General features: G+C 45.5%; 1 protein-coding gene across 1 annotated transcript in view; it reads right to left on the bottom strand.

The window, feature by feature from the left end:
- LOC309563774 (pancreatic lipase-related protein 2-like) overlaps positions 1 to 15,779 on the bottom strand; it is a gene marked incomplete at both ends in the record, with an annotated part of 31,738 nt that extends 15,959 nt beyond the window's left edge. Inside the window, 8 exons of the mRNA XM_082268378.1 lie at positions 2,065 to 2,183; positions 2,265 to 2,381; positions 4,008 to 4,124; positions 7,007 to 7,112; positions 8,167 to 8,301; positions 8,379 to 8,495; positions 10,338 to 10,489; positions 15,731 to 15,779. Coding sequence (XP_082124504.1) covers positions 2,065 to 2,183; positions 2,265 to 2,381; positions 4,008 to 4,124; positions 7,007 to 7,112; positions 8,167 to 8,301; positions 8,379 to 8,495; positions 10,338 to 10,489; positions 15,731 to 15,779 — 912 coding nt within the window. The remainder of the gene's footprint in view (positions 1 to 2,064; positions 2,184 to 2,264; positions 2,382 to 4,007; positions 4,125 to 7,006; positions 7,113 to 8,166; positions 8,302 to 8,378; positions 8,496 to 10,337; positions 10,490 to 15,730) is intronic.
- Positions 15,780 to 21,978: the final 6,199 nt, after the last annotated feature.

The following is a 21,978-nucleotide window of genomic DNA, read 5'->3' as shown; positions in this document are numbered from 1 at the left end:
TGACAGCCAATTAGTTGCCTGTGTCATGGCTTTATGATCTCCTAAAGGGCCGTAAGGAATGGGTTGAAACAAAAACTGAATGTTGTACATGGTCAGTTTTCATAAACCTGAAGCAAAAGGATGATAGTCTATCAAGCTAAAACACCCCCTGTACGAGTGCCTAATTTTTATCTACTATTCTAAAAATATACTTTACATAATAAGAAACTAATTAGAGGTGCTGGTCTGGTTAAATAAAGAATATTTTCCAAGAAACACCACATCCCATCTATGCCGCTAACAAAGCATTTCTCATGTACTTCTACGATGGAACCACTATTGTGTCAATTGTGATAATGTTGAAAGCAAGGGTGTAACTGTAGCAGACCAGGATAACTGCCAAAGCAGATACATATGGATTAAATGCATATAGAATCTGGAAATTTTAGAGGCATCAGTGATTAAACTCCATAATGTGCCACATCCCTTAGTTAGAACATAGAATTGGAAGTTTCCCTGTTATGGAACTTGTCAAGTGCCTACAATCACAAATCTATCCATAAAATCAGATATTAATATTTCACCAATAAAAAGAAGTTGCAAAATATACAGGGTATATCAGATTACACCAGTTGAAATCTACATTGCTATTCTAAACTGATGTCCTCCACCTGACACATTTATGAGGCTGTGCAACTCCATCAGGGGTATAGTAGGTATCATTTTTAAATATTTACGCAGTGGAACAATGAAAATTCAATGCATCATTAAAAAAAAGGTCTCAAAAAGTCCTGCCATTCTGGCCAACCATGAGTGGTGTATATTGTCTAGAATGCAGATCAATATTGGAGAAAAATGGCAATGGGAATACTGTACCCAGTACAGGACAATCAAAACCATTGAGGCCAAGCAGACAAGGTCCCGTAATGGTGGGCCCACTATGTTAGGAAGACCCCTACAGTAAGTGTTATTGATATGCATATAAAAACACATGGTGTGCACAATAGGGCGCACAGCAAACTCAAACTTCCCAAAATTTTAAAGAGATCAGACTAGGATTACCTTTATGGCGTTGCTGTAAAGCCCAACACTTAGTTGCGACCGTCTGATACTTCCCTTAGCCTGGAGTTCCACTTTGATTCTAAGGGAAGGGTTCTAGTCAGAATGAACTTCCCTTAGAATCAAAGTGGAACTCTAGGCTAAGAAAACACTGTCTATTCTGACTAGAACCCTAGCCTAAACAATCTTCCTTCAGTTCATCTATTCATGGAAGAATTTTAGCATACCATTTCAGATCAGTTTCTGTAGGTATTGAAAAACATCACGCCTTTTTAGGTGGTGTAACATTAAACATAAGATATATAAACGGTGGGGGGTACTGCGCTTCTGGGTAGTTGAACAATATTAAATAAATAAATAAACTATATCTGGTGTGTGTGCCTATCACAATATATATATAGAAGAGAACTATACCAAATAAATTAAGTCCATATTCATAGTAAACAATTTAAAATAAAAATAAAAGTGCAATACTCTAAAACCACTTAATGTGCTAATGATGCTTTAGTGACATTTTTGGTTTTATATATATGCACCCGAGCACCTTATTTGTCACTAAAGCATCATTAGCACATTAAGTGGTTTTTAGAGTATTGCACTTTTATTTTTATTTTAAATTGTTTACTATGAATATGGACTTAATTTATTTGGTATAGTTCTCTTCTATATATATTGTGATAGGCACACACACCAGATATAGTTTATTTAATATTGTTCACCTACCCAGAAGCGCAGTACCCCCCACCGTTTATACATCTTACACTGTTTGGTCACCAGTTCCGGTACTAGCAGCATCTGGGGTCTCCTTTAAACCCCTGCTATCGCTCTAGTTTAGACAGCGCAGGACTCACTACACCATACCTTTCATTAAACCTAAAAGGCTCCATGCCGTTTGCCTCTGGACATTAAAAATGTCGCATTGTATCACATCAGACAGTTCAACTTCTAGAACTTGGTAACTGGCAGACAAATGCTCATGGCCACTATCTTGGAATCAATGATGAGTGTTTATAGCAATGCTCTTACCTGTTGGAAGGCACTGTATGATGGTGCTGGGTAGCTGGTGAAGCCATAAGGCCGCAAAATGCTTTCCTGAAATAACTGGTGGCTTCTCCGATGGTTACAAGTGACCTTGTCATCCACTTCTGGTAATAAAACAAATTCAGCAATCAGAATGCTAGCAACCTGCTGAGGTACAGCCAATTTTGTAGGAGGCTCTAAATTACCATCAAACATGTAATCAATGTTACTGAATGAGAAAGGAAGTTCGTCACAGCCTGGCATGCTCTGCCCTCCGTTTGGGTAAAAGTCCAGATGACCAACAGACTGCATCATGCCGAACCCTGAAAAGTGTTACATTAGAAGATTTTAGTATAGAACTTGAAGTTAATGTCCGTATTTATGCAATATGCACAAAAATGTTTAGCTAGGAATGACCTCTTCCATCAGGACCCACTTGCATAGATAAGCTACACATTTAGATGTCCAAGTTGTGGGGAAGGGTAGGAACACCCTTTGGATTTATAAAGGCTACAGTAGTTGTGTAGCAAGGTTTCCAGGCCTATGGCCTGATGTGGGTCTGCCATTAGTATCGGTAACCCCTCCAGCCCATGTGTGCTGTGACCCTGGGTGTGACAACTGAAGCAGCGACAACTCCGGCATCTTTGTTTGTGTTTTTTTTATTGGAATTTAGGGGATGGGAGAAGAGAATGATTAGGCTACTCCTTGCGGCTCAAACGAATTACAATTGGGGCTTTAACTCCTGAAATACCCGTTGGCGCTTTTGTGATGCCAGCCAACGCTCACTGACACTGAGAACACTCTGTAGAACAGAAGAAGTGCCGAATCCTCAACTTCTAGTCCAGAAGATCCAAGACTGAGAACTGTAGTCCAGAAGATCCAAGACTGAGAACTGTAGAACTCCTGACACTGTTGTACTATGAAAATCAATGAATGCCTTTCCCCCTCGCCTGGCACAGCTTGAGGTAGTTTATTGTAGAACTCTGTATAGCTGTCACTTTAACTGGCACGCTCTGTGCAAATCAGGGCCCAGACTGCAAGTGCCGCCTTTAACCTTGAACTCTTCAGGGTCCACTGACTATGTACCCCCTCTGTAGCTTCAGGGTCCTCAACCTAGGTACCCCCTTTACAGCCAGCTGACACGATCCCAGAACCTCTTCCGGAGTGGTCCCCTCTAACTTCAGGCAGACCCCCAGGGGCAATCCTCAGTACTCACGACCTTTGTAGGCTTTCCTGGGACTGGACCCCCCCTCTCCTCTCGGCACACCGGATCCCCCTCAGCTCAACTCAGCACTCTGGACACTCAGCTGACATCCACCTTCCTCAGACAGGAGGAGAGACAGCCGTGCTCTCCTTCCAGGGACACTGCTCCCACCAAAGACACCATGCCACGCACTTCCCCCCCCAAACTTACTCACTCCCAGAATCCTTGCAGCACAAGCAGCTTTCTGGGGTAGTTACAAGCTGGGATGTGTCCCCCGATTGGGCTTCCCACACTGCCCTATGAGAATCCTCACAGGAGCCAGTGGGGATACTTCTCCCCTCATCAGGCACATCTGGAAGCCCTGACATCCTAGCTAAATAAGTCACAGCCTTGCTGTTAGGCAGACAAGGCCCACTATACATTTACCTAGCACCTACCTGTAGGGTGCTACAGTTGGATAGAGCTGAAGTCTCACCACGAGACCACGTGGACCAAAGCCAATGCTGCAATCCTACAAAACTGAAGAATCTCCAAGATGGAACTTTCTAGAGCTATGCCTTTTTTACATGAACATGACAATGTATACATTGCTCAAATGGATGGAATGAATAAACCGCTCTTTATACTATAAAACAAAATCTTCTTGTTCATTTCACAAGATGGGACAAGTGTTGCATTTTTTGCAAAAATTTAGTGGGAGGACAGACTGATAAAACAGATGAACAGCTATTTTTATATACAGTACCAAAATGCAGCAAAGACCAGCCATTAGTGTGGATCGCATCAACAAAAACAGCATCTGTTGGGTTAAGTCGGACTTCGGGTGGTGTATCTTGGAAATACGGCCCAGCTGGATCCAGACCTACAATATATCAAAGCAGACTTGGTGAAACACAAGGGAAATAAAAACACGTGTAAATTACAGCCCCAGCTAGCCAGGAACTATGAGTCCGAGGATGCTTTGCTGACCACAGGGGGATAGTACCAATACCCAAGTGTTATAAGGAATAGGTTCTACTGGGTTAAGAAAAGTAAAGGATCTGAAATATTTTAAATATGAACATCCCATACAAAAGTATGAGTCTTGGCGTTAACAGATGTCTAGGAGGAAAAATACATCTTTAAAAATTCCTAGTGCATGGCCAGCACTAGCTCAAAGATTGGTGTGAGAAATCAAGTTGACAATATTCTAAAATACTGGCCAAAGACAAGCACAAAATCCAGTTCCCTATAGAGGGTGTCGAGTACTTATCTAAAATGCCGCAATTCATTAATAATCTCATCCCAGTCTCAACCTCACCTCACACTTTCAGTAACCTGGACACTAGGGTAGAGAGGGTATACTCCCTCTGCTATTAAGTACTCAGTTTTGTTACAAGCAGTGTCAGAAGAATTACAACTCCAGAAGGGTGGGTGCTGTGTCTGTTCGTCAGAGAAATGGATATTACGGTAAATCACTAAATTGGGAGTGTTCATCACTTTGCAGCCATTATCCTTTTCTGGGAAGGCTTTCCACAAAATTTTCTGCGTAAGTTTACACTAATTTGTGGGATCAGGTACTGATGTTCGATATGAAGACCTACTCACAACTAGCATTTCAATTAATCGCAAAGTAATGAGGTTGAGGTCAGGGCTCTGGACAGGCCACTTGGAGGTCTTCCACAACAAATTTGTTAAAACAAGCCTTAAGGTGGCTTTGTGCACAGGGGCACAGTCATGCTGAAACAGAAGGTCTTTCTCCAAACTATTACATGGTTGGAAGTGCATAATTGTCTAAAATATCATGTTTCCAACCAGGTTTGGAGGATAATAGTATAATGGTGTAAAAATTACCTATGTGCTCAAAGTATTGTAAAGTATGACATGGCTTATGATGGATAAATACAAAAAAGTATTTTAAAGTCCTTGATAACCCAAGGGTACATTTTGCTGCAGCTCCACCTAGTAATATGATAAGACACCAGTGGGCACAAACTAAGTGCTACTCAGGAATTACTGTCTCGGTTTTCCCCAACTTCTGCGCGCGGCACACAGGCTCATTCACTTTCTCCAAAGACCAACTATGGGGAATTTGGTATTTTTTGGATAGGGATGAGGGAAGCGGTGGGATACTCCAAGGATAAGAACTATGTACAACTGAGGACTTGGTTTTCCTATAGGGCAAGCTATGAAGTCCGAGCTTGCACTAAACCGACTTTGGCTTAAGTAGAGCCATTAGAGCATTTAAATAGGAAAATGTCTGGACAGAGCTCATCAGCACACAAGTTGGTGTCCCCTATAGACCAACAGCTGGATTCTAACAAGGTACCAGAGGGGTAGCTAAAGCCCAAGGGCCCAAAAATCAGATAAAGCCCCCTTCCAACTGATGTCCTCCAGATATTAGACCAATATCTCCCTTCATTCAGCTTCTTCCAAACACCTGGGTCTCAGGATTCTTCCCTCATGTCTCCCACCAGAGGCCTCCTTATGGTAGCATGCTCTCCTCAGGATGGACTCCTCCATGCTGGGACAAGCCCCAAACCTCGGTGTGCTCCCAGAATAACTACACTCCATGCATGCTTCAGAGCCTGCCTCTTGGATAGGCTAAGGCTGTATGAGTATTCATGCTACAAAACTCCACACCCATCATCCAGAAATTTTTCAGGCTACCTGGATACAGAGGGAGCTATCCAACAGACTGGAAGCCGCAGAGAACACACAGCTCAGACCTTACTAAAGAATCACAACTCACTGAATACAGTGAGCCAAACTAGGCTTTTACCCACACAATTATAGTCACACTCCCTACAGTGTGGCAAATCTACCCATAAACAAACACTTCAACTATCCCATCACCTACCTAGGGGGGGGTGCTACATCAAAAAGAAAATGGCAATTTACAAGGAAACGGGCAGAAGCACATGTAATGAAAGATCGCCAAGCTGACACTGCTGTCAGCGCCAAGGACCAATGCATGGCTTTTCACTGTATCAAAAATCGCTAGAAGTCAGGTCAGCCAGTGTGTTCAAAAGCATATGATAGCATGGGAAGCTCTGGAAAGGTCACATGCTGAGGGTGGACAAAGGGGCTTGACAAAGAAGCCAGTAGCTTTTTAAACGCATTGCCACACTACTTTGTCCTTCAACAGCATGTGACATCTTCAGATTTTCTACGCTGTCAGTTGCTTCTGTACATTGGCTGACCTGACTTCAGTGGCGATGTTCTGACAGTGACAAGCAGTGCACTGGACCATGAGAAAGCCTGCATTGTCGGCTTGGAGAGGTTTCCATATGAGCTGCCATTTGTCTTATTTTAAGATGTATGCTGCACTTAAAACCAAAACCATAGGGTGCAATCTATGATAATTGTTCCCAATGTGGGTAGTAAAATGTTGATGTGTTTTCACACCAGACAGTATCTTCTCACAGCCATCTTTAGCTTGTAGTAGCAATGATGCAAGCCCTGACCACCACATTGTGCTGAAGCCTTGATGGGAAATCACTTCAACAAGCAATAGAAACTTGACTAAAGTGGTGCTTACTTTTGCCCTTTATCCAAAAAGTTGTGGCTGCAATATACCATATAAGGCCTGCTTTATAAGCATCAGATTTACAGTGCCAGCCCTAGAATTTCAAAAGTTTGTAGACCTTTAGTGTAAAAAAAAAAAAAAAAAAAAGATCAGAATCAGAACCACTGCTCTGCATACATTTTCTGACACCGCAGTGCGATTGTGGCATTTTCTGACCAGACCTCAGAAAAACTTACCAGAGATTCTCGCTATTCCAGGCCGCCTTTTTCCAGCTTCCCCGGCAACCTGGGCTCCCAGACTGTGACCGATGAGATAAATGTCAGAAAGGGAGTAGTCTGCATCCTGAAAGGCAAAGACAATGACATCACCATGGCTTCCCCAGACTGAAATCTTCTGTAATACCTCCTCTCTCAAAACTGTAGCCATTTTCTCCTGGGTTTACATGCCCCTTGGCTTCCTAACTCCTCCCCTCCCTTGCTTCTGATTCCCCCCCCCCCCTCCTTTTTACCCTACCCTCTGCTTTCTTTTCCTGACTCACCCTCATCTCTAACGCGCCCTGGGAAAGTGGGTCCATTATTCGCTAGTATATGCGCACCACCATGACCAGATTATCCCCCATTCTTTATGACAGTTTTCAGCCAACTAAACATTTAGGTCATTCTTGTTAAAGCGTTGCATTTACTTTCTTTCGGGCAGAGATTATGTGCAATTGTTTATGAGACTTACTCTTGTACTGTTCTGTTTTTAAAACTTTAAAGGAAATTACATTTTCTGTACTGCTAAAATGAGCCTTTAAAAGGGAAATGGTCATAGCAAATAAGTCTCAATTGCCAATTAGGTTTTAAAATCCAGAAGATCCTTGGAGGGCTAACATTTACTACTTTGCAAGTCACTAAACCAAAAGGGTATGCATGACTATTAACTCTTGTAGCTTCACACATGTTCCACTGAGTGACTAAACACTGAAATAAGGATGACCATGCAACATGTTTTGCTTCCTTCTATGAATAGTATAGTCCGTCATGATCTCCATACAGCAGTAAACTATAAATTATCTTGCAAAATACCAACTGCTGCAGCTCTGAGCCATCATCCCCTTCACTACTTGGGCTCTTTTACCTGGAAAAGTCGGGTATTGAGCTACTACTTATGCCAGGTTAAGGACTGGCCAAGTAGTGAAGTCAGGATCACCTGACCGGCCAGGTCCATGCACCTTAAACAAGCACTGTATGCCCTCCTTAATTTCTAACCAGATCAATTCTCTTTAGTCCTACACATTAGCCTAAAATTAGTTTCCTTTAAAATGAGTGTTGGAAATTTGAGTGCAGCCCATCAATGTTATGATACTAGAAGGAATTACTAGAGGGAAAAATGGAACACTGGGAATAGTACCCACCAAAAGAGAGTCTATGAAGAGAGCAAGTTCAGCCCCGACCACACGGACATTATTAGCAGCTTCAGGATACAGAGCATGAGCACCATAATTCCAGTTCACGCTGAAACAATTCACGTCGGACACCTGGAGCAACGACTAAAATATCAATAATTATTCCAACTGTGCAATACCTCTGGAAAACCTTGAAAACTGGGTCCATTTCTGAGACCTACCTTACACATGTTCACAATCCAGGGCTCATAGCCATCATCTAGATATCCATGGATGATAAAGCAAGACTTCTTACTGGGACTGAAGTTGGAAGATGACACATTCCAGATACTCACAATCTGAATTGAAGCAGTGTTAAACTCATTGATACAGTCACACACAAGCACTGCATGATCAGATAAAAATGGGCAATGTCCATCAAAGCTCCTCTCAGATCTTAGCTTGGCTTAAGAGTGAGGTTCTGCTACTACTATGGAAAGCACCAACAAGCAGGCCTTGTTCACATGCGTGTACTACAGCATACACGTGTGCAAGAGCTGTGCTTTCTGCATCCCCATCTCGGGATAGCAGCTGCATGGACAAGGCAGTTGCTCCCAATTGACAGCCCTGTGTATGACCCCAAACACACATCTGCATTTGGGGCTGTGCACCAAGGCCCTCTCCCACCCCCCCTTCAACTTGACTGTACCTGACCCCACCCCTCATTCTTTGGATTTCAGCTTTTTCAATTTTGGAGGCTCATCACATGTGGGCATTGCCTGCTCAGAACGCCCTTGTACAGACTAGCATCCACCCATCAAGGCATTTGATATTCGCATAACTCCTCACATGAACCAGCCCAATGCTTGCATCAGATCGCCGGGTGACGTTTCCAGGAAGCCTGCATTGCATAGATTCGAATTTTAAATTTGGGAGGGCCGCTATATTTTCTATTTTATTCTATTTGAAATAGAAAAACATTTCAGGAGACTGCCATATGCTCTTCTCTATTCTATGCTATAAAGCAGTTTAAGTAGGAATCATCTTATTTCCCTTACAGTATTTATTGCAATTCAAAAAGTTTTGCTTTGTTGCACTTTTGGATTCACTGACTTACTATGGCGGTTCAGAAATTTGGGTACATCAGAGTCTCCGAAAATTTCCTCCAAAATTCAATTCATAATGAAACATTCTACAGGTCTACCAGTGAAACATTCAAATAAAAATATAATTAAGTGCTCAGCATAAATGAGTAGAGTAAAATTAAAATCAATCTCAATGTACAAACCATTTTCAAAATTTTGACAAAACTGCATTTTATAGAAGATTTGTTCAGCTTATTACATGAACATGAATGTAAGGTTAATATAACTTGGATGACAAAATCTTCAGTTTTACTGAAAGTAGTTAATGTAAAAAGGAATATACCCCCTAACAAATACTACATCTGGTATTTTGTAAGACCTCCATGATTTTTAAGGACAGAACAAGTCTTCTAGGCAAGGCATGAACAGTTTGGTCACATATTGCAACATCTTTTTCCATTCTTCAAAAAACCTTTTAGAGCCTGGATGCTGAATGGAGAGTTATGCTTAACTTGTCTTTTCCCTTGAATTCCCAACAGGCGGTTGATTGGGTTCAGATCAGGAGACACTTGGACCACTAAATCACTTTTACCCTGTTCTTCAGAAATGCAGCAGTGGCCTTAGATGTGCGTTTTGGATCATTGTCATGTTGGAAAAGTGCACGATGACCAAGGGCACTAGTGATGGTAGCATCTTCTCTTTCAATATAGAGTAGTAAATCTGTAAATTACACAATGAACTGCAGTTCCCTGACACCAGCACCACCATGTTTCACTGTAGGCACCATGCATTTTCTTTGTACCACACCTTTGTGAAACCATACAATACTAAAACCCTGTGCAAGTTAAAAAATCTTGGTGGAAATCAATGGCCCACATTTGTGGCAGTATTTTGTAGTATAGTGTCCCTATTGAAAATGTTGATTCTGAAAGAAAAGTAAAGGTTTTCTGATTGGTGTGTACTCATTGATGCTGAGCACTGTAGATTGTTGTGGGTAGAAAGCACAAGGCAGGTTAAACTTCAGCATTATGACAGTAATCTGTAGATACAAGGTAGAGAAAAACACCACACACCAACAACAACACCCACCAACAACAACAACCAACACAAACTTACCTCAAACTGGTCTTGTACTCTAGAGAAGAGCAGAAACTGAGTACCAATCACCTCCGGGGGCCACGGCAAGCAACTAAAAGGCCTTTCCAAAGTGTCAGAGTATGGGGGGCCATCTGTGAAACATCCCAACTTCCCATAGCAGATCTCCTTTGCTGGGAACAACATATACAAAAAGGGTTTGCACAGGCCAACATATGCACAGTTAACATACAAATGAAGGTGTTTGCACAGTCCATGCCATCACACATTGTATCTGAACACAACCTGTACTGAGGAATCCAGAGAATCAGCCTTTTCCACAGGAAGGTTCACAGCCTTCTCGTTTAAACATGTTTTAAGAGTTTTATTTTTGGAGGAATGGCAAAAGGTTAGGTCTTATTTTCATGACTATTGTAATTTGAAGACTAACTTATTAACCCCATTTCTCAGCAACCCTTCAAGTGGGCACAGTTTCTCTTTCATGTGACCACTGTGATCGCCTCAAAGCAGTCACATGACCAGGAGTCCATCACTGACTCCCACTCAGAAGCCGTGACCAAGAGCGGTCTAATAGCTGAGTCAGTGTCCTGGGAGTGCATTCTCAACACACAACCTCAGACTGGCATGGATACATGTGGTGGCTGCAGGGCTGGCCCAAAACTTTGTGCTGCCTGGGTCCAAGAATAAAGTGCTGTCGCCCCCCCCCCCCCCAAAGAAAAAAAAGTCACATCCAAGAAAAGGCCCCCACATTTATTTTTATCCTGATATTTGCCCACATAAACATGGCCTAAACTAAACAGTAGTGTGAACATAGATTAAGGGCCAATTCTTACCAGGATCAAATGCTTTCCCATGGGGAGCATTTTGACAGTCCATTCATTTGAATGGCCTGCAAAAAGTACCAGACTGCAGAATAAGTAGTGTTTCCACAACACTGCACCAAACCGCAAAGTACTGTGATACTATGCGATTTTGTGCATGTAAACCCGCTGCACTTGCAATCTGCGTATGGGGTGTTATTCACAATACCAGGGCACCCACAAGCAGCAGATTGCAAGGGTAGTGTGTTCACCTGCTGCTTGGGAAACGCACACAGCGCACCTTAGCCGCAACAACCTTGTGCTGGTGTGAATCGGCCCTCAAGCAACCAGGTACAATAGGGAGACCCCCCAGACCCCCACACATAACATGATCATGCCATTTACAATAGTTACATAGTTGCATAGTAGTGGAGGTTGAAGACCATAGTCAATCCAGTTCAACCTGTGAAAGTGTGTGGCCGTAACCATCTCTCATACCCCTGAATGTTCTGATCCTTGAGATGTACGTTGAGATGTACGTCCAAGAGTCTTTTGAAAGCAACCATACAATGTTTAGCATTTACAAAAAAATCCCCCCCCCCCCCCCCCATTTAGCCCAGCAATCTCCATGGCCACATGCAGTCTCCCATCAAGAAGGAGGATAGGACGGTGTCCAGACTGGGACTCGCCTGTTACCTGCAGACAATCCGGCCGGGGTGTACCCTACGGCAGAGCCCCCAGAGTGGCACCTTCCATCTGTGTCCCCTTACACACCTTTTCATCTTCATGCTTAGTGTGGTAGGCAGCTGGCGGGAAAAGGCTTTTAAAAATCCACTTGTTGCCGCATCTGAACTGCACATGTGCAGTCAGAGCCAGAGGTATAGTGAACTGCGGTGGTGGGCCTCAGATTGGGCAGTGGGGCTTGTGAATATAAGCCATGCTTGATGTGTGCCATGGTGTCACTGCACAGGCACGCACCCACACCTGCCCTGCTGCCTGATCCAAAGCCGAGCTCAGCGGTGCACCAATCAGCTGCCTCAAAATAGCATCCTCAGACGGTTGACAACAAAGCCACTGATAAAACGGACATGGAAAAAAGCTGCTCAACAAAAGTCGATTATTAGATCGACTTGTGTTTAGCAGCAGTTGGGACACATGGAACACACACAGTACACCGCCCCCCCCCCCCAGCACTTTCTATCTAAATATCAGCCTGATTGAACACATTGCTGCCCCCATCTCCTGGCATGCTGGCACATGTAGTGCCCCAGCAGCTCACAGACATTGGTTGTGATAACGCAGGAGGAGGAAGTGGGCAGGTAATGAGTAGGGAGACGTAGCCGAGATTGGGAGGAGAAGTTTAGTAGAATATGTCCTTCCTCCAAAAGCAGTGCACTGCACCTCAGCCGTGTTAGCCCTCCCATTTCAAAATTTTTGAGCAAAACATATGCAGTTGGTTAGATCAATTGTTTGCGTTAGATCTCACCCAGAAGTAGAGATATTAACAGTTATTTGCAGGGGGGGCTAACCAGTTATCAGCCCCCCCCCCCCTTATCAAAAAATTGACCAAACCATTAGCTATTTTATAAGATATTTGTTAGATCCGGTATGATCAACTAGTTTTGTTAGCTCTCACATAATTACAGACTTGAGTAATGAGGGGGGCTAGCCCCCCACATGCAATTTTCGGGTAAAATTTCATTCAGACTAATAGGCCTTCCTTAAATCCTGTAAGATCAAGTGGTTTCAACGTTAGATCTCGTCATAATTCGAGATATTATGAATATTTGGTATTACATAAGAGGGGCTAGCCCCCCCACATGCAATTTTATGGTAAAATTTCATTCAGGCTAATAGGCCTTCGTTAGATCCGGTAAGATGGTTTCAAGGTGGTTTCAATGTTGGATCTCATAATTACAGAGATATTTCACATAAACAGACAAACAGAGATATGAGGTAATATTACATAAGGGGGGTAGCCTTTCAAAAAGTACAGTATCAGCACCGATTCAGAGGTGATTGAGAATATACAGCCGAGTGATACACAAATAAAAACACATTTCTCTAAATAGTTGGGGTGCTTGAATTGAATGCATTGGTGGGGGGGCTAGCTAATAGCTGTGTTTTCATGGGAAATATCTCTAATTATATGAGATCTAACGTTGAAACCACTTGATCTTACCAGATCCAAGGAAGGCCTATTAGCCTGAATGAAATTTTACCAGAAAATTGCATGTGGGGGGGGGCTAGCCCCCCTATCTAATACCCAATATCTGTTTTCATGTGAAATATCTCTAATTATACGAGATCTAACCTTGAAACCGTTTGATCTTACCAGATCTAACGAAGGCCTATTAGCCTGAATCAAATTTTACCTGAAAATTGCAGTGGGGGGCTAGCTCCCCCTCATTAATCACTTAATAAGTCTAATTATGTGAGATTTAACAAAACAACTAGTTGATCATACCAGATCTAACAAATATCTTCCAAAATAGCTAATTGTTTGGTCAATTTTTTGATAAGGGGGGCTGATGACGGGTTAGCCCCCCTTGCAAATAACTGTTAATATCTCTTCTGTGTGAGATCTAACGCAAACAATTGATCTAACAAAGATCTAACCAACTGCATATGTTTTGTTCAAAAATTTTGTAATGGGGGGCTAACCCGGCTGAGGTGTGCACTGCTCCTTACACAGAAAATCCATCTAACAGCCTCAGAGACAAGAGGCGGCCTACTAAAGAAAACAGCCTCCCCCCTCTCACCAGGATAAGTACTGACAGGAACACATTTAGTTTAGCTTCCCCAGCTCACCTTCTATGAGGCTGCAGCCCATTCGACACTGCAGGCGGCGTACACTCCTCCCTCCCCCTCCAGTAGGCAGCATTTCCTGCTCCAAGTCAAATAAGGTGCTCTGGGAAATAGGGTGTGTACACTGTTCCCATTGGCAAAGTAGGCAGTGGAGAGGCTATTGCCTCGGGATTTTTTATTAAAAGGATGTCGGAAACAGACATTTCAGGGATGAGGACAGATCTAAAAAAGCACAGCCTCTGCTGCTTCTCTTAAGTGCCGCCTGGTCCAATGGACCCTGCGGGACCCATGGTAGGGCTGGCCCTGGGTGGCTGATTAACCCATTTCTGGAAGGTTGTATCCCCTTCATGAGCAGGACCTGATGACAAACTCTCACTGTGTACAAACACAATAATGGTATGGGTAATGGCATGAGGGAAGGGAGGGCACACCCTAAACCCGGAAACAAGCAGTGACCTACTTGTAGTATTGCCTGTACGGGCCACCCATCTGCAGTACATGCGTGCAGGAGGTCCTCAAGTAGTTAAATTGCTGGCAAAGTGACAGCTTCCTGATACTTCATTCTATTTGTAAACAAAGGCCAGGGATTGTATTCTACACCAGACCTTTCTAGATGAGGGTCTGGTATAGACATTGAGAGAGCCAAATATTAAAAATAGCACAGGGTTTTATTAAATGTTAATTTTTACAATATTTATTATGTTTAATGATTTTTTTGTTTACAATTTTTATTTTTTAACAGGACAGGAAGCCTGCAGCACTGCCGGGGGTATCAGAAGCAGGCAGAACAGGGAGGGGAATTGGTGTTGGAGATTACAGGAATGATGCCCTGTGTCTGTCTCCCCCTGCAGCAGCTGCAGAAATCAGAAGGTGGAGAAACTGGCTTTCCTTCTGCAATTGCCCCTCCGCCCGACTCACCGATTCCCCATGCTGTTGAGGCCCCCCCCTTGTGTGCCGGGTCCCCTAAAGGACTGGTGTTCCCCCCCCCCCCCCCCGCCCAATATCAGAGGCCCTGCCTGCACCTGCCGGGTTTCCTTGGCAATTATGGACCGTGTGAAGCGATAATTTATATTAGTTAAAAGAAAAAATCTTTTAATGTGCAAATATGCTTTTCTATATTCAAGTCAGCTGTGCATTTTGCCTGGGGTTCAACTTTAAGCATGGCATGATTCTATGTTTTGCTCATTCTATACACTTTTCTGCACTGTATAGTAAAAACCCTGCAAAACTAACAATTTTACACAAAACATAATTCGGAGCAATGACTTTTCCCGTTCATCCATAAAGGTCCATTAGCACACCTTGTGATTTCCAGTGGCAAGGAACTGCCAATGCCTGTATTTGGAATGACAGGTGTGCGTGAATAGCCGCATCCAGCCGCAGTCAGTGGCTGTACAAGTAGGTATGAATAGCTGTGGCGCCGTCTGTCAGCCTAACATTGCATTGTATGAGCTGAGCAGCCGCAGACATTCAAGCATCTGGAATAACAGACGTACGCAAATCATTTTTAAAGCTGGAAATAGCAGGATGTGCTAATCCCCTGTCTGAATGGACTCTCAGAAACTTCAGCTTGAGATTCTGATGGCACTTCGCTTCTCTCATGTCATGTGGAGCAAAGCAGATACTATTTCAAGGAAATGTCAGCATGGTGGGAGGGGCAGAGACAAACTACTGCAGGGAAATCTCACCATTGTGGGAGGGGCAGAGACACAAACTACTAAAGGGAAATCTCGCCATTGTGGGAGGGGCAGAGACACAAACTACTAAAGGGAAATTCAGGTTAGTAACAATCTCACAATAACATACCTCTTCCAGTGGCTATGATGGAGAGCACCAGTAATAGCTTGCCAATCATCTGTAAAAAATAAAAAAAAATAAAATAAAAAAAACTTTGGTAACCTATTAAGACTGCATACCAGCACATGTACTGTATGGTCCATGCACATCAATATTCGAGGTTTAATATATTTTATGGCACTAGAATAACTGGAAGAACTGAGTAGGTTAGCCAAGAAGTTTATATAGCTCCAACATATACCACAGTGCTTTACAGAGAACACTAAACCAGCTTACACTAAGGCTTCGTTCACACTACCAGAAAGGTTTACCACCCCACCTGAAAAGTGATCCATGGTGGATTGCTTTTCAGAGGAATTCAAAAGGAGGTTTTAGGCATTCAGGAGGTGATTCTGCCAATGTTTACCATTCCTAAAAAGCGGGCATGCACATTAAAAAAAAAACTTTAACAAGAGTGTTTAAAAGCTGATCTAAACCTCTGAAAATACTTTGCTAAAGATTGCTGTACAACCCCCCACCCCTCTAACTGCAACCTTTAGCTGCAGAGGCAGGAATTCTATCCCAGCACTTTCAGACTAGGGTCTCACAAAAGCATAGTGCAGGAATTAAGTGGTTAAAGCAGGCAATACAACACCTGTCAAACGCTCTGCAGAGGAATCAGAACACAGATCACGCTTTAGAGACCAATTCAAAAGTTTAACAAGCTCTGTTAGTTACTGCTCATCTAAAATGTGGAAAGCATTTGCTCCATTACTGGATTTCGGAAGGAAATAAATAAGTATCCCACATACACAGCTGGCAGATAAACCATGGTGGAAGGCCAACCACTAAGACTTTAAACACTGTGTGCTGCAGTAAGGCACAGGAATGGGCCAAAAAGTACACAACTTTTTCCCACTAAATAAAAACACTATTTTATTGCAATTATGCTGCCTGTTGGTTAGGAGAACTGGTATTCACCCAGGAGGAACACAATTTACCATCCATAACAATACAAATTCCAGCTGTACAGGGGAAGAGACAAGAAAACAAACAGTATGGGTTATCCATTTATTACCCAATATGAGGATTGTACCCAGTGGGGAGTAGTATTGCACATCATGGATCTGCATCATGTTCATTACATTTAGATTCACATTGTATGTAGGACCTCAAAAACAAGCCAAGGACCACCATGTACAACCTCATAGACATCTATAAGCAGCAAAATTACCATACAGACCCAGCAGTGCAACCCTCACCTTGGTGACCCTCAAAGCTGAGAACTATCACCTTTGCCTCCAAGCAGTTGAATATAAAGGCTTTCCACTGGGTGGAACCAAGCTCAATGAGAACCAGAATTTGCCACAGCTGTGAAGGTTTGCATCCATACAGCCCAGACACTAGACTAGATCAATAACCATTTCATTGCCTTGCTTCAATAAAGCCACCAATTTCACCTTTTACCTACCCATGCTCAGACTTGTTCACTTTTATTCATTCACCCACAGTAGGGGGTAGTGTACCAAAGAAACCAGAAAGGACACATTATTTTGCTGTACCTTTATTTTCTTTATCATTTAAGGCCCCTCCAAATCTACACTATATTACCAAAAGTATTAGGACGCCTGCCTTTACACCAACATGAACTTTAATGGCACCCCAGTCTAAAGCCCCGTACACACGCGTCGAAAATTGGCAGGGAATTTTCGTCCGAGGACTGATCTGCCGATTTTCGGCTTGTTAGTATGCTTCCGACAACCGACTGCGACTTTTCGGCCGAACAGAATCTGATGTGCAGGCTTTAAAATTTTTAATGGCCAACACCAGAACGGCCGATTGTTCCTCAGTCAGTACAGAATTCGGCTGACAAACAGCAGATGAGCAAGACTGGGCATGCTCAGAGAAGAAAAAACACACGGAAAGTTAACCATCACATGACATCACTTCTGCAGTCGGCTGTTGTTGGCCGACAAAATTCGTGTGCAGTCTAGAGCACATTTCAACCAACAAAACAACACTGGACAAAAGACGGCCGATCGTTCGGCCGACAATCGTTGCTTGTGTACGGGGCTTTAAGCCCCGTACACACGTACCGATTGTCGGCCGAATGATCGGCCGTCTTTTGTCCAGTGCTGTCGTGTTGGTTGAAAAGTGCTCAAGACTGCACACGAATTTTGTCGGCCTGGTGGCAGCCAACAAAAATTTTATAGCCTGCACACCAGATTTTGTTCGGCCGAAAAGTACAAGGCCGTACACGTACCGATTGTCGGCCAATGTCCGATCGGCCGATTGTCGGCTTGTTAGTAATATGCTTCCGACAACCGACTACGACTTTTTGGCCGAACAAAATCTGGTCTGCATGCTATAAAATTTTTGTTGGCCAACACCAGAACGGCCGATTGTTCGTTAGTCAGTACAGATTTCGGCCGACAAAAGCCAGATGAGCAAGACTGGGCATGCTCAGAGAAGAAAAAACACACGGAAAGTTAACCATCACATGACATCACTTCTGAAGTTGGTTGTTGTTGGCCGACAAAATTCGTGTGCAGTCTTGAGCACTTTTCAACCAACACGACAGCACCGGACAAAAGACGGCCGATCGTTCGGCCGACAATCGGTACGTGTGTACGGGGCTTTAGTCTGTAGAGTTTATTATTGAGTTGGCCCACCCTTTGTAGCTATAACAGTATCAGTTCTTCTGGGAAGGCTGTCCACAAGGTTTAGGAGCGTGTCTATGGGAATGTTTGACCATTCTTCCAGAAGCGCATTTGTGAGGTCAGGCACTGATGTTGGATGAGAAGGCTTGGCTCGTAGTATCCGCTCTAATTCATCCCAAAAGTGTTCTATCGGGTTGAGGTCAGGACTTTGTGCAGGCCAGTCAAGTTCCTCCATCCCAAACTCACTCATTCAGATAGGTGGCACTGATGGGTGGCACTGAAGGCAGTTGGCAAGTGGTTAACAACCAGTGAATAATAAGTTGTTGAGAAGGAGTCAGCACCGCTGCCTCCTTTTCCACTGACAGGAGAATTTTTTTTTTTTTAAACAGCATGGGGTCCACCCACTCAATCTATACCAGGCCCTTCGGGTCTGGTATGGATTTTAAGGGGGGCCTCATACCCAAAGGTTTTAAAAAAATGGTGAGGATTTCCCCCAAAATCCAAACCAAACCCTTATACAAGCATTTTGCCTGCCGCAGAATTACAGCTCCGTTGCCTACCTGCTGCTAATTAAACTAAGGGGCGGGATCACCCAGTGATGTCACCAGGTGACTGCCGCACTCTTCCTCTTGTGACATCATCAACTGGGGAAAGCTGGGTTGAAGATGTCACAAGGGTGCAGGGTCAACCGGTAATGTTACTGTGCGACCCCGCCCCATAGTTTATTTAGCAGTGGGTAGGCAGCGGAGCAGTCATTCTGTGGAAGCCAAGCATTAGGTGCGGTTTTCTTTGGCAGCAGCTTTCATTGTAATTGATGCTGAATTTACTTAGGGGGGAACATTTTTCCTTTTTGTTTTTATTTACTTATTTACTTTGCCTATTTTTTGGTAAATGAGAGGGTAGAGCTGCACAATATATCATTAAAAAATTGTGATCTCAATTCAACCCACGATTCAGTGAAGAGCCGTTCTCTGCTCACAGCTGACAAAGTTTATCACAACATTGCTCAGCGCTGAGAGATAAGGAAAAACATTGTCATTTCATTCTTTAAGAGCCGGTTCACACCAGAGTCGCAGCAGTCACACTTGCGACTGGGCCCTGGCGTTCCACCACTGTGCGGGGGGCCCGCCGCCCCACCCTTTCTTCTCTCGCTCTTCTGTGAAGGGCCCACTCGTTACGCTCTTCAGCTGTGAGCTGCCCGTTCCTCTCCTGCCTCTGTCAGTGTGAGCGGTGCGGCCCCTCCCTCCCTCGTTTGTTCCACCACTGGGGGAGGGAGCAGGGACTGTTCTGTTCTGCTGGGCGCTGAGTGGAGGCTGAGCAGGGACTGTCATTGTAGGGAGGTGGACAGTGACAGGCTGAAAGGGAGGCGTCAGCTGAGCAGCTGACGACCAAATAGACTTAAGGGGGAGGAGCTCTCTCTTCTGAGAGGCGACCCCAGGCATCCCTGACTTGCGACTGACTTGGTAAGTGATTATTTGCAAGATGTCAGTGGAATTGATCCCATCCTCCACCACTGCTGACTCTTACCGATTCCCCCCCCTTCACCGCCACCATAGATCTCATCCCTATATTGCCCCCATCACCTCTGTCGCAGATCCCACCCCCCTCACCACCACCGCTGCCACAGATCCCACACCCCACTTCCACCACTGCCACTGATCACACCCCCCTTACCCCCATCACCACTGATCCACCCCCCTCACCACCACCACTGCTGCCACTGATCCCACCCCCTCACTACCACCACTGCCACAGATCCCACCCCCTCACCACCACCACTGCCACTGATCCCACCCCCCCTCACCACCACCACTGCCACTGATCCCACCACCTTACCCCCACCACCACTGCCACTGATCCACCCCCCTCACCACCACTGCCACTGATCCCACCGCCCCTCATCACAACCACTCCACTGCTGCCACTGATCCCACCCCCCTCACCACCACCACTGCTGCCACTGATCCAACCCCCCACACCACCACTGCTGCCACAGATCCCACCCCCCTCACTACCACCACTGCCACAGATCCCACCCCCCTCACCACCACCGCTGCCACTGATTGACCCCCCTTACTCATACCACCACTGCCACTGATCCACTCCCCTCACCACCACCATCGCTGCCACAGATCTCGCCCCCCCTCCCCACCACTTCCACAGATTCCACCTGCTTACCCCCACCACCACTGATCCACCCCCCTACCACCACCACTGCTGCCACTGATCCAACTTCCCTCACCACCACAGCTGCCACAGATCCCACCCCCCTCACTACCACCACTCCCACTGATCCCACCCCCCTCACCACCACCGCCGCCATAGATCCCACACCCCACCACCACCGCTGCCACTTATCCTACCCCCTTACCCCCATCACCACTGCTCCACCCCCTCACCACCACCACTGCTGCCACTGATCCCACCCCCCCTCACTACCACCACTGCCACAGATACCACCCTCTCACCACCACCACTGCCACTGATCCCACCCCCCCCTCACCACCACCGCTGCCACTGATCCCACCCCCTTACCCCCACCACCACTGCCACTGATCCACCCCCCTCACCACCACTGCCACTGATCCCACCGCCCCTCACCACAACCACTTCACTGCTGCCACTGATCCCACCCCCCCTCACCACCACCACTGCTGCTACTCATCCCACCCTCCTCACCTCTACTGCTGCCACTGATCCCACCCCCCCCTCACCACCACCACCACCATGGATCCCGCCACCTTCACCACCACTACCACGGATTCCACCCCCTCCCACCACCAGCCCTACTACTGCCACTGATCCCAAGGGGGCACTCAGGTGGATATAAGAGGGCACTCTGAAGGTACGGTTTTAGTACCTCCAGAGTGCCCCCTTATATTTTCCGGGGTGCTGTCTGAGAATCCAAAGGATGCTGAGTTGAGCTGCGGGGATCCGGTGTGCCGAGAACCTGCGGAGGGAAAGCTGTGAGCTGCCCGTTCCTCTCCTGGCTCTGTCAGTGTGAGCGGCGCGGTCTCTCCCTCCCTCGTTTGTTCCACCACTGGGGGAGGGAGCACCTGCCTGATGGCCGCTGAGTGGAGGCTGAGCAGGGACTGTCATTGTAGGGAGGTGGACAGTGACAGGCTGAAAGGGAGGCGTCAGCTGAGCAGCTGACGACCAATAGACTTAAGGGGGAGGAGCTCTCTCTTCTGAGAGGCGACCCCAGGCATCCCTGACTTGCGACTGACTTAGTAAGTGATTATTTGCAAGATGTCAGTGCAATTGATCCCATCCTCCACCACTGCTGCCTCTTACCGATCCCCCCCTTCACCGCCACCATAGATCCCATCCCTATTGCCCCCATCACCTCTGTCGCAGATCCAACCCCCCTCACCACCACCGCTGCCATAGATCCCACACCCCACCACCACCGCTGCCACTGATCACACCCCCCTTACCCCCATCACCACTGCTCCACCCCCTCACCACCACCACTGCTGCCACTGATCCCACCCCCCTCACTACCACCACTGCCACAGATACCACCCTCTCACCACCACCACTGCCACTGATCCCATCCCCCCCTCACCACCACCGCTGCCACTGATCCCACCCCCTTACCCCCACCACCACTGCCAC

The sequence above is a fragment of the Pelophylax lessonae genome, assembly GCF_965119305.1.
Source record: "Pelophylax lessonae genome assembly, chromosome: 9".
In the NCBI taxonomy this organism is placed as follows: domain Eukaryota; kingdom Metazoa; phylum Chordata; class Amphibia; order Anura; family Ranidae; genus Pelophylax; species Pelophylax lessonae.
The sequence above is the reverse complement of the archived record's forward strand: the minus strand, read 5'-3'. Positions and strand labels throughout refer to the sequence as shown.